This window comes from Choloepus didactylus, chromosome 8 (assembly GCF_015220235.1).
Source record: "Choloepus didactylus isolate mChoDid1 chromosome 8, mChoDid1.pri, whole genome shotgun sequence".
NCBI classification, from domain to species: domain Eukaryota; kingdom Metazoa; phylum Chordata; class Mammalia; order Pilosa; family Megalonychidae; genus Choloepus; species Choloepus didactylus.
The window spans coordinates 61,435,498-61,458,057 of NC_051314.1; the positions used below are offsets into that span (position 1 = coordinate 61,435,498).

Sequence of the window (22,560 nt, forward strand, 5' to 3'; positions counted from 1 at the left end):
GTCAAGCAGGGGTGAACCTCTATGGCCTCAGAGAAGGGAAAAAATGGATCTTGGCTTAGGGAGAGCAAACAGAGAATAACCAGCATGAAGAAAAACTAGATACTAGGATAGATTTAACACTCCTAAGCATTTAAATGACTTTCTATGCAGCGACAGTTGACTATTAATGTGCATTTCAAATCTGTTATCATGTCGCAAAATTCTTGTGAAAATTAAGAAAAACCCCACTGTTGCCATATTTGGTGTTTTCTGAGTCAAAAGGAACTCCATCCTAAAACCACTTCAGGAATTAAAAGGCCTAGGTTTACTTCATCTCTGAAACTGCATAGATTTTTAAATTTGCAAACGTGGGACTTTCTAGGCCTAAGGCAACAAAATCTGTAAGGGCTTCAAAGAATATAAATTCAAGGGGGGCGGGAGGCATGATATACTCTTGGGTATAACAATTAGGCTCCCAATGTTTCTACCTCTTTTTAGAAAGATTAACTTTCACACTTAATGGTTTAGTAGTTAGGTCTTTGGAGAAAATGTGCCCAAGTATTTTTAGATTGAGATCCAATTCCAGGCTATCTGATCTCTTGGGATAGACATTTAAATCCACTTCTATTGAAATCTTTGCAGATTTTCTGTCATAATATGCTCACCTGCCCCACCTGAGTTGTAGGGAATCAAAATTGATATATAATGTGATAAAGCACCTAAAGAAAAAAAGAATTACACAGCAGATGGCACTGCTATTGTTATTAAAAATAAAAAACTGCATAATTCTCTTGGTAATCACAGGAAAATTTTCCTTTATGTGAATGTTGGAGGACTTAACTAGTTTCACAACTAAGAATACCATTTTTTCCCCAGTTTTAATAGCCTCTACAAAATAGTATTAGAATATTGAGAGTAACTTTTAGACAAAAAAAGTTTATCTGTGTTTTTCTGAAAATCCTTTTGCTCCTTTCTGGCAACAAAATGCCCCTTTATGCTAGCAGACATCGAAAATTTGGGTTGTTGGGCTTTCTTGTTTTTATTGTGCATTCTGCTTTATACACATGGAAAATCTCCAAATCTGTATTCTCCTTCAAACCACCAAACTTAGTATATACTTGTACTCATTCTCATTCTCTCTGAAATACATGCACCAAAAACAAAAAATATAAAAACCCTACCAAATCAAGTAACAATGCTTAAGTTTAACATACCCATCTTTTTAAAGAGAATATAGCCCTATAAAGGACAGGAAGTGCTTGGAACAGCTTGCAACATTTAAAATGACTTGTTCAAATTTGAAGTAATAGAAACCACCAATTTTTCCCAATATAAAAGACAGAACTTAAGACTATGCAACATTAAATGAGTCATTACGGTTATGGAACTTTTTCTACATAAAATTAAATGGGTAGTAAAGATTATGTATGATTGAGTATGCTTATGGTTCAGCAACAAAATCAAAAGTTACATATTTATCACATTTAATCTGGGCTTAATCAATATATATATATATAAGATGTAAGATAGCATATTGTATTAATACATAAGGTCATTAAGCTGGAACAACTCTATACTGAAAGAATAATCAATCATTCATTCCCATTAAGTAGAGTTAAATCAGGGTACAAATCAGTAAGCCAGGTAAGAACTGAGTAATTGTTCAAACTTTTATTTTAATGCACAGTATAAGAAATCAACTTTTATGGAAAATGAAACAGCAAATAAATTAGACCCATGTTAAAATACAAGGTCAGCTAAATGTCCAGAAACTTAAGGATAGCACAGCCTCAGAGGAACTTTGATTCCACTGTCTTCTTTAAGAAATTGAAGCCTTTCAAACAACTTTGCTATGAACTGGTCCAGAGAGCAACATATGGGAATGCTTAACAAGGGTGGTGATCAGGAACACGTTTCCTATAACAATTACAAAACACACATTTAAGTAGAAAGCCAGTAGTGAAAAATGAAAAGTATGATCTTAACCAAAGTTTTTTTTTGATATTACATAGAAACACACAGCTAGATCACTAATTTTATTAAAACCATTATAAACCAATTCCCTTATGTTTCTACCTCATGACTAATACCCATCAATAATTATTTTATTAGAAAGGGGATATTACAAAATCTGTGGAATGCTAAGTTAGCCTGTAGGTATTTAGCAGTTCTCAATTTCTCATCCAAACAACAAACCTACTTAACAAAGATATATTCTCAAGAAAAAGTTAATTCATGTTTTCAACTGATAGAAATGTTGGAGAACTTTACCAATTTGATCAAGGATAGTTACTCCTAACCCAAAGTTGTAAAATGGTAAGGCTCTGGAGCCTCTACATGAAAATCTCTGGATTACTATTTTAAAGGAGAGAAAAATGCCAATAGGTAAGCCATTGATGGGGTAACCCATCGAAGTTCACTAGTATTAACCCTCACACATCTTAGATATTATACTTTATTCTCTGGTGGCAGTACAGTGAAGGGGCATATCAGAGTCTCCTGGGAGGAGAGGGGGGTAAGTGTACTTAATGAAATTTTTTACTTAACACCTGTCCAAGGAGTCAGGGCTTGAGAGACACTGCTGCTAGTCACAAAACATAGCAGTAAGACAAGAGGCAGAAAAAGTATTAAAAAACTCAGAGTACAACACACTGAAATCATATAAAGAAAGTGATAAATCTTCTAACTGCTAAAGACTAAAGGATATTAACCATCATCAATACAGAAAAAGTTATCAAGCAGCTGTTGCATGGCCCTGATCTGGACAAATCCTCTGGAAGTTAACAGGGAAAAAGCATTCACAATCCAGTAAAATTGGGAAGGCTGGGTTAAACAAAATTATTCATATTTCTTTACTGCAAACTTCTCAGAATTTCTACTATATTTTAACAGACACAATCTGAGATAAAATCTATCAGACCTGATAAGGTATTATTCCAAATATGGTTGAGGACATGGAAATTACTGCCAAGATTTATGAGGATAGGTGTGGCTATGTGCCTTTTCCCAAGTCAGAAAACTTTAGGTAACAGAGCTCAGTTTCCTTTTGCTGTCATTCTTAAAGACAAAAGAAAGCATAATAGCATGTTACCATCTCTGACAGCACTGCTTCCAAGAACCCTGTCAACTTCTTCCCTCACCAATTTTTTCATTTCAAAATATGGAATACTCCCCATTATGCTACCCTCCCTCCAGAGAATCTCTAGATTTTTCAGCACAGCCCCCTTTCTACCCCATCACATTAGATTTGAATACCATTATTCATCTTTTCTGTTCACATGCAAAAATCAGTTATTTTCTACTTTTTCCTTCAACAGTCATTCACAGATGAAAGCCATTAAGTGCTACAGCATTTTGTACAAAGAAATTCTTTATAACTCAGTTCTCTTAAGAAGGTGTTATTTCCCAATAATATTCTTACTTCCTTCCTGTTACTATGGATGAACTTGCCCTATGCCTCCACTTGCACTCTAAATTCCCCCTTTCTTCCCTCTCAGCTACTTAGGAGACTGCTCCCTTCTTCTACATCAATTACTCCCACTCTGTGCCAGTTTGAATGTATTATGTCCCCCAAAATGCCATTATCTTTGATGCAATCTTGTGTGGGCAGATATATTAGTGTTGATTAGATTGTAATCATTTGAATGCTTCCATGGAGATGCAACCCACCCAAATGTAGGTGGTAACTCAGATTAGATAATTTCCATGGAGGTGTAGCCCTGCCCATTAGGCGTGGGCCTTGATTAGTTTACTAGAGCACTATATAAGCTCAGACAGGAGTGAACCTGCTACAGCCAAGAGGGACACTTAGAAAAACGCACAGTAGCTGAGAGAGAGGCTGCAGGTTACAGACACATTTTGGAGACAGCCTTTGAAAGCAGACTTTTGCTCCTGAGAAGCTAAGAGAGGACAAAATCCCCAAGAGCAACTGAGAGTGACATTTTTGAGGAGCTGCAGCCTGGAGTGAAATGTCCTGGGAGAAAGCCATTTTGAAACCAGAACTCTGGAGCAGACGCCAGCCACATGCCTTCCCAGCTAACAGAGGTTTCCTGGACACCATCGACTATCCTCCAGTGTAGGTACCTGATTGTTGAGACTTACCTTGGACACTTTACGGCCTTAAGACTTAACTGTGTAACCAAATAAACCCCCTTTTATAAAAGCCAATCCATTTCTGGTGTTTTGCAAAAAGGCAGCATTAACAAACCGAACACTCTCTCTTACTAAATCACTGCCATTTAGCATTCATGCTAAGACTCACGCGCCCACTAACTACACCCCACTTCTGCGCTTCCACTCTCCACGAACTCTTTAAAAGAGCTGTCTGTAAGCACTTTTTCCAATTCCTCTCTTCTCAGTCTCTATTAAACCTACTTCAATCAGACTTTTGCCCCCCCTACTCCACTAAAACTGCCTGTAATTACCAATGGTCCCTAGGTTGCTGAATCCAATTTTTAAGGTCCTTATCTTACTTGATCTATTCACATCATTTTGAGAGTTCTCCCTTTAAATATTTTATTCAGCTTCCAGGACACACACGTCCTCGGTTTCCCTCCTACCTCAGTGGCATCCCTTTTTTTTTTCAATTTTGTATTAGGGAAAACTTCAAACATACATATAAAACAGAGATTATATTATGACCCCTCAGGTACCCATCACTCAATTATCCATATTTGTACATTCCTTAAGCCTACTTTGCTGGTTGTTCCAAGTCTTTCTAAACTTTATTATTGGAGTCCCCCCATGCTCAATACTTAAATATTCCCTTCTTCAATTACATTCACTCTTAGGGACCCAGTCAGTCTCTTGGCTTTAAATACCATATATGGGTTGACAATGCCTACATTTTTAACTATGGCTCTAGCTTCTCCTCTTGACTACAGAATCAACTGTCCAACTGTCAGTACTCAACAGATGTTTCTTTCAAATGTCTAAAATGCAAACTCCAATATTTCCTCCCAAGTATCTTCCTCCCATCTTAAGAGAAACTCTTGCTTCTCAAGACAAATATCTTGAATTATTCTTTATTTCCTTTTTTTTTCATATCCTCTATTCAATCCACAATCAAATCCTAACAATACTTTCAAAATATAGTTACAATCACCTCTTTTCATCACCACCACCCTGGGTCCAAGCCACCACCCTGTCTCCCATCTTCCTGACCCAATAATAATAGGTAAAATGAATGCTTCTGTTAACTTAATAACAGCAATTAAGAATTATCTTAATCACCAAAGCTAAGATTTTATGGTCACAAAATTTTTGTGTAAAGAATCTGTCATCATGGAAAAGTTGATGGAATAGAAACATGTAAAGATGCCTGCATAGTATGTACTTAAGAATGTCTATGTGGAAAAATGTATCCAGGATGGAAAATGACAGGAGTCAATTAATACTGGTAAAAAGACATCAGTTTTTACTATTAGACTCCCCAGCCCACAACCTGTTTAGTTCTTGACCTTTCTAAGTCTGGCTCCTTTCAATCCCAAGGGCTAGCCCTTGCAGCTCCCTCCTCCCTCCCAGCTTTTCTGGCTTAAATCTAAAAGTTTTAATTATATATTTTAACTCAAAATTTTTAATAATTCTTTTATCTACACCAAAACGGCTCTGCTCTTTATCAGAGACAATTATCAAATAAAAGGCAGTTGCCTATTTTTGTTTCCTTGATGATAATTATTTTCTAAGAAATGTTTTAAAAAGTGCTATAGTACCTCGGTGCTGCTTTGATAATGTTATCCACACGTAGAATCACCTCTGCTGCTTCAGCTGCACTCAAAAGAACTTGTCGTTTGACTTGGAAACTTTCTGTTATACCCAGAACAGCCATATCTCCAATGGTACCCTCCTTCATATCTGAAAGTATAAAGTATTTACTAAATAAATTCCATTTTAAAGAACAAAATTATCAAAACATCTCTAATGCCTTATAACAAATAAAATTAATCCTCAAACTGTCATAAAAAATAAGATTACAACACCTAACTACTCAATGTAAAGCATTCTCACAAGCCTATAAAACTCAAAGAAAGCATTTTAAAAAATTAAAAAGTCACTTACTGATCACCTGTATCAAGAGAAGGCAATAGTGTCAAATAATGAAAATTATACAGAACACATCACATTATTACTTAATTTTCTACCAATGTATATCTAACATCAATGTATGCATATATGTAAGATTACTGCAGAAAATTTGTCCATCACTATCATGGCATCTTAAGAACTGGAAGCAAATTTAGAAGTCATCTATCTACCCAACTTTTCTTCTCATATAAGAATCCTACTTATGTCTGACACATTATTAATTAGCTCCCTCTTATCTAGTGATAGAATTAACTACCCTCTAAGACCTTCCTACAATGTCCTAGACTGTTGCAAAGTTCGTCTATGTCAATTAAATCTGCCTCCTTTGCCACTTTTATTTACCCTCAAGAATGTCAGAATGAATTTACTGTGAGATTAGGAGTTAACACTAATTGTTTCATAAGAAATATAGTAGACAGAGTTTATACTTACTTCAGAATATAGTTTATTTATCTGTGACCTATAGCCATTATATACCAAACTAGTAACAAATCCTCAAACTAGTTTTAACTCCCTTAAAGAAGAACAAATTTTTGACAGTATTGAGAACAAAATGAAGTTAAACAGCTTTTCCCAGAATACGTGATGGTTCTGAAGGCAAGGGCCAGAGGAGTCTTTTATACACTTGTTATGAGAACTCTATGCTCAAACAAACAAACAAAAAAAAAACAAACCCCACAAAACTAAAAAAAACAAAACAAAAACAACACCTTGGTAAAGTTACTTTTAATAGCCAAGTAAACAACTGATTTCTCACCCAGTCCAGCAGTTATTTTTCCTTCACTGTGGGCAGCTCGAAGCTGTGCCACCAAATCTGCGCTGTCGTAACCTGCATTGTCAGCTATGATGGTTGGCAACTATGAAATGAAGACCAATATTAACTATTGTTATTCCATTATAAGTTGGTTTACTCCTAAGGAGGAGGCTAGCTTTTAAAAATTCTACATTTTGAAACAACATAAAATGTGCTTCCTTTTAATTACCACTAATGAAGAGAATAAACTCCAGAATCAAGTTTAAAAGTGTTTATGAAACATTTCATTTTTTTAAAGTTAAAAGTAAACCTTTTCTGTCCATGATAGAAAAAATGTATTCAGTTTTTAAAACCCTAAATACCCAAAAATTTAAACTCAGATCTCTAGTTTACATTAACTTACCATTCTCAGTGCCTTGGCGTAAGATTCCATTGCAACAGCTTCTTTGCCTGGTGTTCTACTGGCAAGCTTTGTAACAGCATGAGCCATCAGCATCTCAGAACAGCCTAAGATTAAAATTCCAATAAAAAACTATTATGTTTAATTGCCTCCAAGGCAATGATTTACTGACTTCCTGTGAGATTTGTCAAGTATTTCAAAATTAAAAATTAAATGCAAAGGCAATACAAATAAAGTTTCTATAAGGACCTTTAAAACCATTATGAATAAAAAAATGTTAAAAAAAATTACATTTAAAAATCTAAAACAAAAACAAAAACACAGTATGACTCCTACTGTACTTTAAGAAGAGAAATAAAATGTATTGAATTGTTTCAAATGCTTACCTCCTCCATACACTGTTCTAGAATCCTTTACAGTTTGGGCAAGAACACAAAGAGCATCATGCAAAGATCTTTCTGCTTCATCTAAAATTTGCTGAGTGGCACCACGCAGGACAATAGTGCAAGCCTCACCTAAAGTTAAAAAATAATATTCTTATGGCACAGTGAACATCTATTTATAAAACATAAAAAGGTAGACGTTACTTAGGTAGGTGTTTGTTATTGTTATTATTTGGTTTTGAAAAGTGACATATGCTCCACTTTATACATTCTCTTTGCTAACAATCCAGATTTGTAATAATGGTTGTAAGTTATCAAGAAAAATATATGGTGACCATGCACTGTTCACAAAGGCAAGGTAAATACGATTTAGGCTGACCTAAAAAAGACTGAAATAAAATACATCATGCTTCTCAAGAGTTAAGACTTCCAGAATATCATATTCTAATATACTTTCTTTCACTTCAATTCAACAGATCCTAGCAAGGATTTAGACACCTTAACTAGGAGCTACACAATTGCTCACCAAGGGCTACCCCAGAAAAGTGAATGAGTTTGTCTTCTCCAATCATGACTTCCTCAATAAGCTTGCAACTTCCAAGCTTTACTAGCTCTGGGTGATCAAAGGTAGAGGCAATTTCACCACCTATCAACATAAATATACAATAATTAGATGCATGGCAGGTTTAAAATTCATCTTCCAAAAAGCAGTAGTAAATACATAACAATACTTAACATTTTAAAAACTGATTCCTTACTACATGTAAGCACTTCAGATTGACTAATTTGACAACAACTCTGTGAGAGAAATTTTATTATTCCATTTTACAAATGACAACACTGAAACAAAAGAGAGGTTTAGTTAGTCACCCAAGGTACAAATACGGTGAAACTGGGATTCAAACCCAAGTAGTTTAGCTTCAGATCTATACTCAAAACACTGTGCAATACCACCTCTCACAAGTTAAACTGAGACATTAACATTTACCTTTAAGTCTGAATCTGAATTCAGATTCTCTTTTGAATCCAGTATAGAAGAAAAACTGGGCTCTATGATATAACTTTTGGGCACAAAACATGAAAATATTTCACTAGTCCTAGTCCAATTATGTTAAAAACAGTACACTTTAGGAATTGCTTAAAATAATGAGCACCTAATATCTACATATTTCACAGTAACGGACATGTCAGAAAATTTCCTTTGAAACCTAGAAAAGGGGAACACATACACTAAGAATTTTCCAGAGCAAACTTATGATCAAAAAACGTAAATTTATTTTACTCCTTATGTCTCATCCATTCCTATTTTCCCTCTACCTTCCATGCTACAAATTGAAAGGGTCAGCTATTTCCTTTCCTGGTTCTTAATTAAGCAAGAGTTTGATATCTATTTTAAAATTTATTTTCTTAACTGATTAGTCTCTTTTAATTATGTAGGTTTCATCTATTACCAACCAACCAGTTTCTTACTCCTTACAAATAAATGTACTGAATAATCAATGCTCTATTATCTTTTTCACTTTACATTTGTAAAAAGCACTACTGGTATTCCAAATTCTACTAATTTCTATTCTTAATTTGTATAGCTGAAGTTCTTTTTACTTTTGGTTAGCAAATTCCTAAGATGTTTAGATGCATATTTGGCTTTCAATTCTTCTATGTTTGCTTACAAAACATTTCTTGACATCTGTAAGATCCAATTTCATACACCTCAACAACTGAGATCCTGAAGATGGATGCACCAATTGCCTCAGTTCACAGCCATATAGTGGGGATGCTTAGTGAAAAAAATTCGTTTTACTTACCAATTTATGGCAAGTCCACGTATGAAGTCCTATATGACAGGTATCAATTTATTCCAAATATGTGATATCATTCACATTTATCTTTTTTATTTTTGCATTAAAGAGTGAATTTCATAAACATGAGCACCACACGTTTTGTGTGTGCGTCAATTCAAGCATCAAGTATTCAACGGTTTTAACGGACTTGAATGAAAGCAGATAAACAGCTACAGAGTAATTAAAGGAAAATGCTTCCTTATGTCAGAGGAAGACTATGCTCCTCAAATTATTAAAAATAACTTAAGAAATTATTCTGAGATGAAATGAATTCTATTCTCCAAATTTGAGTATGCTTTTATTTCACCTAATATTCGTGACAGTTCCAAAATGAACAGTCCTAAAGCCTTTACATCTTAAATGGCAGGTCTCCTTAATTCTCATTTCCAGATTCCAACCAACCTTCCAATCTATTCATTCATTTTCAAGGACCTAAAGATAGGAGGATAGAGCTTAAGTTCTTCAAGGCAAATGGGCTGGTTTGTGTATATTATGTCCCCCAGAAAAAGCCATATTCTTTAATGTATTCTTGTAGGGGCAGACATATTAGTGTTAAGTTGGAACCTTTGGATTAAGTTGTGTCCATGGAGATGTGAACCACCCAACTGTAGGTGATAATTCTGATTGGATAATTTCCATGGAGGCATGGCCCTGCCCATTCAGTGTGGGCCTTGACTGGTTCACTGGAGCTCCATAAAAGCTCAGACAGAAGGAGCTCACAGCTAGCTGTAGCTGAGACCGACATTTTGAAGATGGCCATTGGAAGCTGATGCAAACATTTTGGAGAACGCCATTTTGAAATGCAACCTGGAAGCAAGCAGACGCCAGCCACGTACTTTCCCAGCTAAAAGGGGTTTTCTGGTTGCCAATGGCTTTTCTCCAGTAAAGGTACCCTTTGTTGATGGACGCTTTATGGCCTTAAGACTGTAACTTTGTAACCAAATAAACCCCCTTATTAAAGGCAGTCCATTTCTGGTGTTTTTGCACTCCAGCAGCATTAGCAAACCAGAACAGTAACTGGGAGGTTTCCCTAAAAACCATTACCAGAACAAAAAGCAAACAAGTTGTATTCTATGTCATTTTGAGGTAGGTACATGCCATGTATAAATATAACTTCCACTCAACACAACTGGGATTATATCACTGGTATCACTTTTGAAGGATATTAGAGTATACTGTCTTTTCACTATAAATCTTCAGACTGTAAGTTAAAGTTAATAAAAGCAATGCTGTAATACGTGACCCACTCTCTGGCACTTAAAGGTTGCTATTGTTACTGTACTCCCACGCTGGACACAAACCATTATACTACTCAAGATTTAAGATTTCCTTTTTTAAGTTTTAGTCTGTTAGATTATATGTTTAAAATAGTGGTCCTGTGAGTTTGTGAGAAAAGATCCAGTATCTTTAAGACAGTGTTTTAAATCTACACTTATGGCAAATTTGGCATATAATTTGGGATTTGTAACATAATTTCTGTTTGAGTTGATTAGATTTAGAAACGGATATGGGAATAGCACAATACTGTTAGTGTAAATAACAGCAATGAATTATATAGGTGAATATGGTTAAAAGGGAAAATTTTAAGCCATTATGTTACTAGAGTAAAAATCAAAAGATAAAACATGGGACTATACACAGTGAACCCTATTACAGACACTGCACAACTCTATTATAGTAAAAGTGTAAGAATGCTCTTTTATGGGTTATGACAAAGTATGACACTAATACAAGATGTAAGAATAGGGTGGCACAGGGCAAAAACACAGCTAATGTAAACCTATGGACAACAGGCAGCAAGACAAACTGGAAAGATGGGCACTGGAAGAGAAAGGAAGAGATGATGATGATAAAGATCGGAGACTGTGGATGGTGGATGGAGGACAGAGCAGTTGAGAGAAGTGAAAAAAGAATGAAAGGACCAAAGAATTTCAAACAGGGACCATCCCTCAGTTCCCACGTGACCTGTATCGAATGGTGTTTTTTCCCAAGGGACAAAAGTGCAAGTACCCCACCCACATAAGATGGATTGCTTATTGCCATAAATGGAGGGAGTCAATTGATTCCCCATACTTGTTAACAGGTCACTAATATTTGTAACAATGTGAATATTCTGGAATATTTATAAAGGATGCTTAATATGTGAAAAAATGCTGATCATATCCACTAGATTGGCTATTATTAAATGGAAAGTCAAGTGTTGGTAACAATGTGGAGAAACTGGAACCCTCATGCACGGTTGCTGGGAATATAAAATGGTGCAGTTGCTATGGGAAACAGTTTGGCCATTCCTCAAAAAGCTAAAACACAGAATTACCATATGACCTGGCAATTCTAGTTCTAGGTATGTACTAAAAAGAACTGCAAACAGGGACTCAAATAGCTACTTGTACACCAATATTCATAGCAGCATTGTTAACAAAAGCCAAAAGGTGTAAACCCAATGTCCATCAACAGATTACTGGATAAACAAAATGTGATACATACACACAATGGAATACTATTCAGCCATAAAAGAAATGAAGTTCTGATACATGCTACAACACGGATGAACCTTGAAAACATGCTAAGTGAAATAAACCAGAGACAGGGAACAAATTTTGTATGATTCCCTTTTATGAAACATCTAGAATAAGCCACTTCATAGAGACAAAAAAATAAGAGTTAACCAGGATCTGGTGGGAGGTAGAATAGGGCATTACTGTTTACTGGTTTCTGTTTTATATGACAAAAAAGTTTGGTAATGGATGGTGCTGATGGTAGTACAATGTTGTGCAAGTATTTAATTCTACCAAATTGTATGCTTAATGATGGCAAATTTTCTGTTACATATATGTCACCACACACAAAAAAACTGAGATTCTGAAAATCTCAAATTTCCTTCCTTTCATTACTAGGCTTCTGTTGTAAATTAAATATTATACAGGTAGAATAAATTGTCTTGAAATAATGAAGATAATTATATTGTATAATCATCCCTGAGGGTAATTTTCTCCTTGAAAATTTAAAGCTGTGTTGTATGCTGTCCTAGAGAAATACGGAAAAAAAAGTGTGAGTATGGGTTTACTTTTTAGTAAGTCACAGTAATTTTTGGCATTCATATAATCTGTTTTGACTATCTGCAGTCTTGCAGACTTGGGCAAGTATTGAAAATAGTTTCATATCTTGCCTTCATTTTTTTAAAATAAACTTTTATTGAAAATTACATGAGTTATCACAACACCTACCTGTGTAACTACTACCCAAACTGCATTCAGTTTTTTTTTTTAGCTTATTTTGAAAAAATTCATAATTAGAAAAGTTGTGAAACCAGTACAAAGAGCTCCATGTATCTCTAATGCAAATTCACTTTTAACATTTCGCCACATTTGTTTTATTGTTCTTTCTCTCAATGGAATATGAATATTATAAACATTATGTATAATACACAAATAACATTCTATTCTCCCTTTGGGAGATAGGAAGCAAATGCGGAAAATGTTAAATTGATAAATCTATATGCATACTATTTTTTTTCTGAATCTTATGAAAGTAAATTGTATATTTTTGCCTGGAATACTAAAAAAGTGGCTATTGTCCTTTTAAGAGTGACACTTTTAGAAGTACATGATATTAATTTGCTCCTTAGTAGTGATGTTAATTTTTATCACTTGGTTAAGGTATTATCCAGTTTCTCCAGTGTAGTTACTATTTTTTCCTTTTGTAATTAATCTGTGGGGAGTTACCTTCAGAATAAATATCCAGTTCCTTATGAAGCCCTGCCTTCACATGTAGCATTCATTGATGATCGCTTTCTAAATCAGTTTTTACTATGATGGTTTTGCCTTTTTAAAAATAACTTAACATTAATACTCTGTGTGCATTTCCTATATCATTAAAAATTTTTGACACCAGGAAAAAAAAAATTTTTTACGAATGCTATCATCAATTGTAACAAACGTTCCACACCAATGAAAGGTGTTGGTGGTGGGGCAGTGTATAGGAATCCTATATCTTACATCTAATTGTTTTATAAACTCACAACTTCTCTAATTAAAAAAAAAAAAAAAAAAAAATTTAATTAAACTAAAGGTTTTGACCCAAAAAGTCTGTCAGATTTCAGAACAGTAACAGTTTATAGCATCTTAAACTTCTTGAAGGGATTTCTTTGAATTCTCAACAATGGGTTACACATAATAGCACTCAATAAATCGAGGAATGATTATGTTTGTTACAAATATCCATACCTGTGACAAGAGCGAGGCGTTCCACACCTGCAAAATCTGCATGCTCAATAGCCATGACACCAGCAGCACCAAAGAGCTGTTCCGGGTAATTATAAATTAATTGCCTGTATATAAAACACATAAAAGCATTATGTCCAAAACTGACAATTCACAAGACAAAATACATTAGACTAAAAAAAATGGAAACATTTTTACCTCACTAGATATCAAAAACACAAATTAGAACAAGATAACAATTTCTTACCAATATAATTATAATAAATCATAATACTAGTGCATCCATGCTAGCACTGAAAACAGATTTTTAAAAAATATTGCTATTGATAGTATAAATTGGTCTCACAATTCTAGAAAAGCAAGTTAGCAGTAATGCACCAAAAACCTTATCAAAGTTCATGTGCTTTAATGTCTACTCCTAGGGTTCTAAAGCAAAAAAATTAATTTAATATTCAAATACCGAACGAAGATACTTGTCAGAATTTTTGTATGTAACAAAACCTGCCAATGACCTAAATTTGCACTAGGAGTGTGTTTATGTAAATCATAATATACTGATTAAGTTATGGAAACTCTGTAATTTTAAGTAAAAATTTGTACTGTTAAGTGAAAATGCAAGTTATAGAAGAACAATAAAGTAAAAAACTGAAACTGAAGCACTACACACACACACGCACACACACACACACAAAGGTCAACATGATAAAGAAAGAATTTCTGATAGATAAGACCTCAGAGTCTGTTCCTTCTTTATACTTTTCTATTGTCCAAAATGAGCAGATGTTATGTTTACAATAAGAGTAAAAAGCACTTTTTCTAAAAATTTCTAACTTAAAAAGTATGTATTATCAGATTCACAGGTCACATCAAAGTTTACAAACTTACTTTAAAGAAGCCCATAAACATTTGGCCTAAAACAATTATTTTTCCTCAAGCACTATTACTCTTTTTTGATTTCCCCACTACACTCAAAGTGCTGTTCCCCTAGTGTTTTCACCATTCAAAACAATCCGCAAATGCCTCAGATGCTGAAAATTAAGTACATATTTTTTCATAAAAAATTAAGGTGAAATCACTGCCCTCCCCTTTACATGGGATCAGACACCCAGGGGAGTGAATCTCCCTGGCAACGTGGAATATGACTCCCAGGGAGGAATGTAGACCTGGCATCGTGGGATGGAACACACCTTCTTGACCAAAAAGGGGATGTGAAAGGAAATGAAATAAGCTTCCGTGGCAGAGAGATTCCAAAAGGAGCCGAGAGGTCACTCTGGTGGGCACTCTTATGCACAATATAGACAACCCTTTTTAGGTTCTAATGAACTGGGGTAGCTGGTGGTGGATACCTGAAACTATCAAACTACAACCCAGAACCCATGAATCCTGAAGACAATTGTATAAAAATGTGGCTTATGAGAGGGGACAGTGGGATTGGGGGGGCCATAGGGATCACACTCCCATTTGTCTAGTTTGTGGATGGATGAGTGGAAAGGTGGGGGAAGGAAACAAACAGACAAGGGCGCCCAGTGTTCTTGTTTACTTTAGTTGCTCTTTTCACTTTAATTATTATTCTGGTTATTTTTGTGTGTGTGCTAATGAGGGTGTCGGGCATTGATTTTGGTAATGAATGTACAACTATGTAATGGTACTGTGAACAATCAAATGTACGATTTGTTTTGTATGACTGCGTGGTATGTGAATATGTCTCAATAAAATGAATTAAAAAACAAATTATAGATAAGCCCCAAAACTCTTAATATGTGTCATCTCTTCATTCTTGTCTTACTTCTACACACTTAGCTTTTTGTTAATTCCAACTCCTGTCACCTGGTATGAATTAAATCTCTACTCCAAATGCATAATGCCAATCAAAAAGCTGTTATTAACAGAAGGGAAAAGTGCATTAAAAAAAATACTGAAATTACTGGAATCCAAATGCCTTGCTGTGAAACTATTTATATTTGAAAAAAAAAGTTCCTAAATATCAAATTCAGTGTAAGGATTTCCATTAGTCCTCACAGATAGAAATTCCTTTCTTACAGACTATTACAAATATTGTCAGCATTAGCAGACAGACCTGTTAATAAAGCAATTTATTCCATGCTTAAGAATACGTTCAACTTTCTCCTTCATTTTTTCCTTTTCTGCATGCTCTATTTCTGCAACCTTTGCTGTAGAATCAACTCTTACACGTGAACCAAATATCTAAGACAGAAGAAAGCATAAAAATAACATCACTTTCATTACCCTCACAGTCTCATAGCATATTTCAACTTTTTTATGTACATTAAAAAGTACATGTACTCCAAGCTTTTCAGTGCAACTGATTTTCAAGCTTTGTGAGTATATGACAGCCAGCAATTTGAATTTCAGGAGATACAGTTACGCACCTTTATTTTGTCTGTATCCATTCCAGTATTTGCAATAAGAATTTTAGCATTTTCAATTCGCTTTGGTTGATTTACTCCAATTTTTTTATCCAACAGAAAGCCTACAATAAATGTAAGAATCATTCTAATGGTATTAAATACTTCAAGGCTGCATTAGTAAATCTTAAAAAGCTATCAGCTTTATCAAATTAATCTTCCAAAGGATGTATGTAAGTCCAATTTACCAAGCTCCTAAAATCTATAAAGCATTCCACTAGAGCAGTGATCATAAAACCAATTTGGTGGGATATGTATAATACATATGAAATAGAAAACAGCAGGGTGAAGCACAAGTAGTAAGAGTTAACATAGTATTCTAAAACTTCTGTTTCAAATACATATCACACACAGGTGTATGGGTTGCAACATAAAAATATTAAGTTAAGCCTGCTTTCATTAGCTTAAAGTCAACATCACAAAAGAAAACAAGCTGTGAAGATTCTGGTGCACAAGGTATTAATATAGGCCACTGAGCTTTTTAAAGAACAGAGCCTGATGGTAAAATGGGAAAGCCATGGACAACGGAGTCAGACAAACCTGGTCCTAGCCTTGCCCATCTACTGGCTAAGTATCCTTAGACAAACTATACCTCAGATATTAATCTGTAAAATGGAAATGTTATTAGTGGTAGAGATGCAAGTTATAAGCCTAGTACCCTGCTGATTTGGAACTATCAAACGAAGTCAGTACTGTCTACCTTTCCAGAGTTATTTCAGATAAGTGAAGTAACTTTTACTTTTATTAAGCCACTGTTATTTTTGGTTTTCAGTTCTACTCAGCTCAACCTAATCTAAGATTTCAAGCAATATTCCTTCAACAAGTCTAGCAGAGAGCAGACATTCAAACATAGTAGCAGTTAGTGCTACTATCCTTGTATTAATGTTCTTCCCCCACCAACAGCCCTTATTAGAAATGATACTTAGCCCTGACATAAATTCAACAAAGAATATCTGCATAATTAAAGACAGACATATGACATGCAGCAAAACTGGGCCTCCAATCACTGTTTAAGCATAAACTGCATAATTTACTCCTTTCTTCCCTTCTTTATAAAGAGAATGTTACACTTTCTATAGGCCATTTTGAGAAGACAGTATTAAAATCTTTGAAAAATTCATACTCCATAAACACAATATAAAAATGGGTTAAAATGGAAAAAAAAAAAAAAAGGTTGCAATATGATTTGCGTCCTTAACAAGTTTATTGGCTTTGTATAGTATCACTGGTAGTGATGAGCTAAAAACAGTATTAGCACAGTTTTTAGCCCTCAGCATACAAATCAAAGCAAGTGTTCCTAGATCTGAAATATATATATATCTGTGTATACATATATGTATACAGATACACACCTTCATCTAAATAGGAATCTACCAGACTTCCTCCTAGCTTCTTGATGACATGAATTGCCTCCAGATTACCAGATCCTTTCAGTCGGAGAACAGCTTCTACAGCTAACTTAGTAAAGTGGTCTTTGTGATGGGTAAGAAGTTTTGAAGATAATGTTGTTCCCGCAATGTTCATTAAATCTTGACGGAATTTAACTTCATCAGAGCTTTAAAAAAAAAAAAAAAACATACCTGTTCTTAAAATGGTTCTCTGAAGATTTCAACCCTATTTTTCAAAATTAATCCACATATTCTTATGTCAAATAGATCAATTCACTCCAAACAATTAAGTGCTCTAATATCGCAGAAAAGAATTCAATCTCACCAGTAATCAAGAAATACAAATTAAAGGACACCATTTTCCCCATCACACTGGCAGTTTACCAAAAAAATAAAAAGAAACACAAGAACATAGAATGCATGTTGTCAAGAACACAGGGAAACAGGCATTGTTATACAGCTAATGAGAGAGTGAAGTTAATACATTTCTAGAAGTTTATTTGGTAAGATATATAAAAATGCCTAAAAACACACATACACCTTCAGACCCAGCAATTATATATTTATTTGGTAACAGATCTGCCATACATTACTAAAAAGCTGAAAATTGGCAACAACCAAAAAACCTCCAACTACAAATAGGTTGAGTAAGTTATACCACAGTCATAAAAATCAAATGCATGACTCTAATGTTGCCAAGAATATCTGACATCCAGAAATGTGCTTGTTATTAACAAGGTTAAAGAGGAAAAAAACTCTCTATACAATATGCTATTTGTTTTTTGTTTGAATTTTTGTTTTGATTATATAAGCAAAAAGACTAGAAATCCAAACTCCGGTGGCTATCACTGGAGGATGATGTGGGTTTTTTCAAATGGAGGAGGACAGTAGGATCTGCTTCTGTATACCTTTCTATGCTTCCTAGATTTCCTGCATTGAGCATGTTATAAAAGAATACGAAATTTTTAAAATAGTAGAATAGCAGTATTTTGGTATACCAACCCATGATCAACTGCAGAACTCAAAAGAGCCTCTCTTGCTGCCTTTGTAGCTTCTCTCCAACCAGCAATGATGGTCTGTGGATGAATCTTTTTGGCAATTAAAGTTTCTGCTTCCTATTGATAAACAGTGGAAAGCACTCGTCAATTGTAAAGATGTACAAAGTAAAGATTTGATTACTGCAGATATTCAAAATCAGTGACAAAAATCAATTAATAAAACGAGGTTAAATTTGCTCAGCCATTTTCTTACCCTTAATAATTCTGCTGCTAAAACAGTAACAGATGTAGTGCCATCACCAACTTCATCATCTTGAACTCTTGACATATCTAAAAAAAATTTATTAAGTCATATCTGATCCTGCTTTTTACATTATTTCTCTATTGTTTAATTCTGTAAACACACCCACTACCAATCTAAATCTCACTTATCTAAGATTCCTCACCTGACAGTCTTTGGAACTTTAAGGTCTGAAATATAATAGTTTTAAACCATCCATAATTACATTGTATTCCAGAAGCTTGTGTTTTAGTAATAACAATCAATTAAAAAGTGATGGGCAATTAACTGAATTTATTAAATGGACAATTATTTAACACAGCCTATTAGAAAATAAATATCTCAAAATGTTAATGAAAAAAACAGTATCATCTTCAGACTCACCAACTAAAACTTTAGCAGCTGGGTTGTCAACACCGATGTTTTTTAGAATAGTTGCACCATCATTGGTTACCATAAGAGAAGCATCTCGTCCACTGCTTAAAAGAATTTTGTCCTAAAGGGAATATATTTGATTCAAGTTACGATATAAGTAAATCTTGAGGAAAGTGTGGGTGGCTTAGTACTCTCATACACTGCTGTTGTGTAAACACTCTGGATATCTAATTTTATGTATCCAACCAAATTTTTCCCGTACATATACCCCACATTCTAATCCTAGAAACACTAAAAAGCACAGGAAGACATGATCAAAGTGTGTTTCAGCACTATAACACTGAAATAACAGGAACAAACTAAGTGTCCATCAATACAGTCATAGTACAACTATAAAATAATCAAATTGCTATTTGACAGTTAAAGAGGTGGTATCTACTTTCGCTAACACAAATTAATGTGCACTACAGAAAAAGAACACACATACAGACACAGATCTACATAAGTAAACAGAAAGATAACTGAAAGATTTATAAGGGAGGCAAACTGCCCTGGGGAGGGTACTAAGTTTTGGGATGGTGACTGACTGGGACTTCAGCCTTATGTTTTGATTTTTAGTGAGAACATTTTTGTCTTGCTTATATAATTCTAAGTTTTAAAGATTAAAAAGCATTTTAAAAGTATTTGTTATTAACTGTATTTCTAGTAACTCTAAAACAGTATTAAAGTTTACAAAAAATCCATTTTCCTTACCATTCCCTTGGGTCCCAAGGTACTCTTTACCAAGTCTCCAATGGCGATGGCACCAATGAAAGACGACTGAAAGAAAGTCAGAGATTGTCAGAATCAGTAACCTATACAGTCTTAGAGGAAAAGTACAATTTTATCCTTAAAAGAAGGAAGAGAACCAAGCTTACCAGACGAGCTGTCTCTGCTCTCTCTTCATCAGCTCCAGCCTTAAAGATGTTAACAGGTGCAAGAGAAAGAGATGCCTAAAAAGGAAAACCAAGGAACCTATAATTTGAAAATCAATACTCTTTAACACAATATTTTCAGAGTTCTTCCACTAGACTTACTAGTAGATATCTAAGCGGAAATTTACAGCACAGTGTACTTTTTTAAACAAATGAAGCTCTACGTCATCACAACATTTATTTAAGGTGGAGGAGCACAAAAGCTCTGTCAAATATAAATCATACTCCAAAGAGATTGCCTGTTAAGTACCGCAAGACTAAAAGTAATTTTAAACTAAGGGTAAGGAAGTCGCGGTCTGTAGCCCACTCGCGGGAGAATCGTCAGGCAGGTGGGAGAACGCGGCCACGACCTCCATCTTCAACTCTCGAACCGCTCCTGGATCCGCCCCAATTGAGAGGGCAGGGCCAGCTCGGAGTACTAGAAATTTCTTCGCTCCGGGTGAAGCCGGAGCCGCCGGGTTCTGGAAGTGGGGAGGCCGCGAAATGAGGCGCTGGCCCTTGAGGCCCACCCTTCTCCCTGCCCGACACGGTGGCCTCCCATCAGCGGGCACTGCGCAGGCCCCACGCCGCGGGCCACGCCATGTGCAGCGGCCCCAAGAGAAAGGCAGAGGGAGACCGCGGCACTGGGAAGACAAAGCGGGCAACGGAGTGGTAGCCCGCCTCGGTACACCGTGGAGCAGCAGCCGGGGGATCAGGCTCACCATGGTTCCGAGGAGTTTGGCACACCCGCTAATGCCTTTACAGCCCGCACCGGACGACCGCGAGGGGAGAAGGAGCCGGAAGTGACGCCACACGCTCTACCGGGGGGGGCGGGGCGGAGCTCCAAGTTCCACTCAGCTTCGGCGTCGCCTCCCGCGGAGGAAGGAAGGGCGTGACGTTTTGTGTGGAGCCCCGCGATACAGAAACGGAGCTCACCACACCAGTGGGGGCGGGGCCTCGGCCCATGGTTCTCCGTCTGCAGCAGCACCAAATCAGACCCGGAAGGGGAGGAGTCTGACACGTTGGGTGGACCCGGGCTGATTTGGATTAGAGCTTCTGAGAAACGAAGTGGCGCCGCGCCGTGGGGTGTTGCTATAGCAACGGGGTTCTTGCTCACACTTTCAGGTTTTCTTTTCTTAAAGTTTTTTTTTAATTTTATTTTGAAATAAATTCAAAGTTACAGGAACAGTTGCAAAAAACAATACAAATTGCATACACAGCATACCCTGACCCCCCTCCCCCATACCCCATCCATCAACTTTAACGTGTTGTCACACCGCCATTTCTTTCTTTCCATCCCTCCCTATCATCCATTATCTATTGCTCTGTCTTCTGAACATATGAGAGCAACCTGCAAACATCCTTGAACAAACACTATAATTCACATACACAATTCCCATGAACAAGAACATTCTTTTATGCAATCCCATTAAGCGCAGCTAAGAAGTTCAAGAAATTCAACATTGACACAAAGCTTACATTCTATATTTCCTTTTTTTTTTCCTTATGTCCCAACTGTGTCCCTTTGAGCCTCCTGTCCTCCATCCTCAGATCCCATCCAGGATCATCTTTGGCATTCAACTGTCAACTGTTTAGACTGCCTTTTTTTTTTTTTCCAATTGTGGAAACATATATAAAGCCTAAATCTTCCCATTCCACCCCCTCCCTAGCATTCCATTAGTTGGATTAATCACATTTAGAATGTTGTAGTGCTATCACCTTCCCACCTTCCATTACTAGAAATTTCCCTTCACCTCAAACAGCAACCCTACACTCATTTCTTAACTTCCCATTGCCCCTTCCCCCACTTCTCATAACCCATACACTACTTTTCATCGCTATGGTTATATTCTCTGATAATTTCTTTTGTGTTTACTGTGGGGCTTAAATTTAACCTCTTAAATCCATAACAATCTTGGTTTTCTTTGATACCAACTTAACTTCAATAGGACCCATAAACTATGTTCCTATACTCCTCTATTCCCCCGCCTTTATATAGTTCTTGTCAAATATTACATATTTTACATTGAGTCAAAACCACTGATTTGTCATTAGAGTTTATGTATTTTATATCCTGTAGGAAATTAATAGTGGAGTTACAAATAAAAAATTATTGACTTCTATTTGTATTCCATTGTGGTCAGAGAATGTGCTTTGAATATATTCAATTGTTTGTTTGTTTTTTTAGTTTATTGAGGCTTGTTTTATGTCCCAGCATATGGTCCATTCTGGAGAAAGATCCGTGATCACTAGAGAAAAATGTGTGTCCTGATGATTTTGGATGTAAGGTTCTATATATGTCTGTTAAAATTGTCTATATCTCTCTCTCCTTTCTTTGTTTCTCTGTCAGTAGGGCTTCCTTTAGTATCTGAAGTAGGGCAGGTCTTTTATTGGCAAAATCTGTCAGCATTTGTTTGTCTGTGAACAATTTAAGCTCTCCCTCAATTTTGAAGGAGAGTTTTGCTGGGTAAAGTAT

At 35.7% G+C, this 22,560-nt stretch overlaps 1 protein-coding gene across 1 annotated transcript; it reads right to left on the reverse strand.

Annotated features, from left to right (window-relative positions):
- Positions 1–1,628: 1,628 nt before the first annotated feature.
- On the reverse strand, positions 1,629–20,935 carry CCT2 (chaperonin containing TCP1 subunit 2). Its single transcript, XM_037847200.1, has 16 exons — positions 20,807–20,935; positions 20,049–20,123; positions 19,885–19,950; positions 19,141–19,252; positions 18,730–18,806; positions 18,481–18,593; positions 17,443–17,645; positions 16,055–16,155; positions 15,742–15,869; positions 13,668–13,771; positions 8,127–8,246; positions 7,604–7,732; positions 7,221–7,324; positions 6,821–6,920; positions 5,691–5,832; positions 1,629–1,896 (listed from the first exon to the last, which is right to left on the reverse strand). Exons 1-16 carry the CDS (start codon positions 20,807–20,809, stop codon positions 1,866–1,868), a joined length of 1,608 nt encoding a protein of 535 aa, XP_037703128.1. The 5' UTR covers positions 20,810–20,935; the 3' UTR covers positions 1,629–1,865.
- Positions 20,936–22,560: the final 1,625 nt, after the last annotated feature.

Bases quoted from the DNA above. Each gene is read 5' to 3' on its own strand.
- CCT2 (XM_037847200.1), bottom strand. The intron at 19,253-19,884 runs GTAAGGAAAATG...TATTCCCTTTAG, and splicing joins CCTTGGGACCCAAGGGAATG to GACAAAATTCTTTTAAGCAG. The intron at 18,807-19,140 runs GTGAGTCTGAAG...AATTTTTTTTAG, and splicing joins AGCTGCTAAAGTTTTAGTTG to ATATGTCAAGAGTTCAAGAT.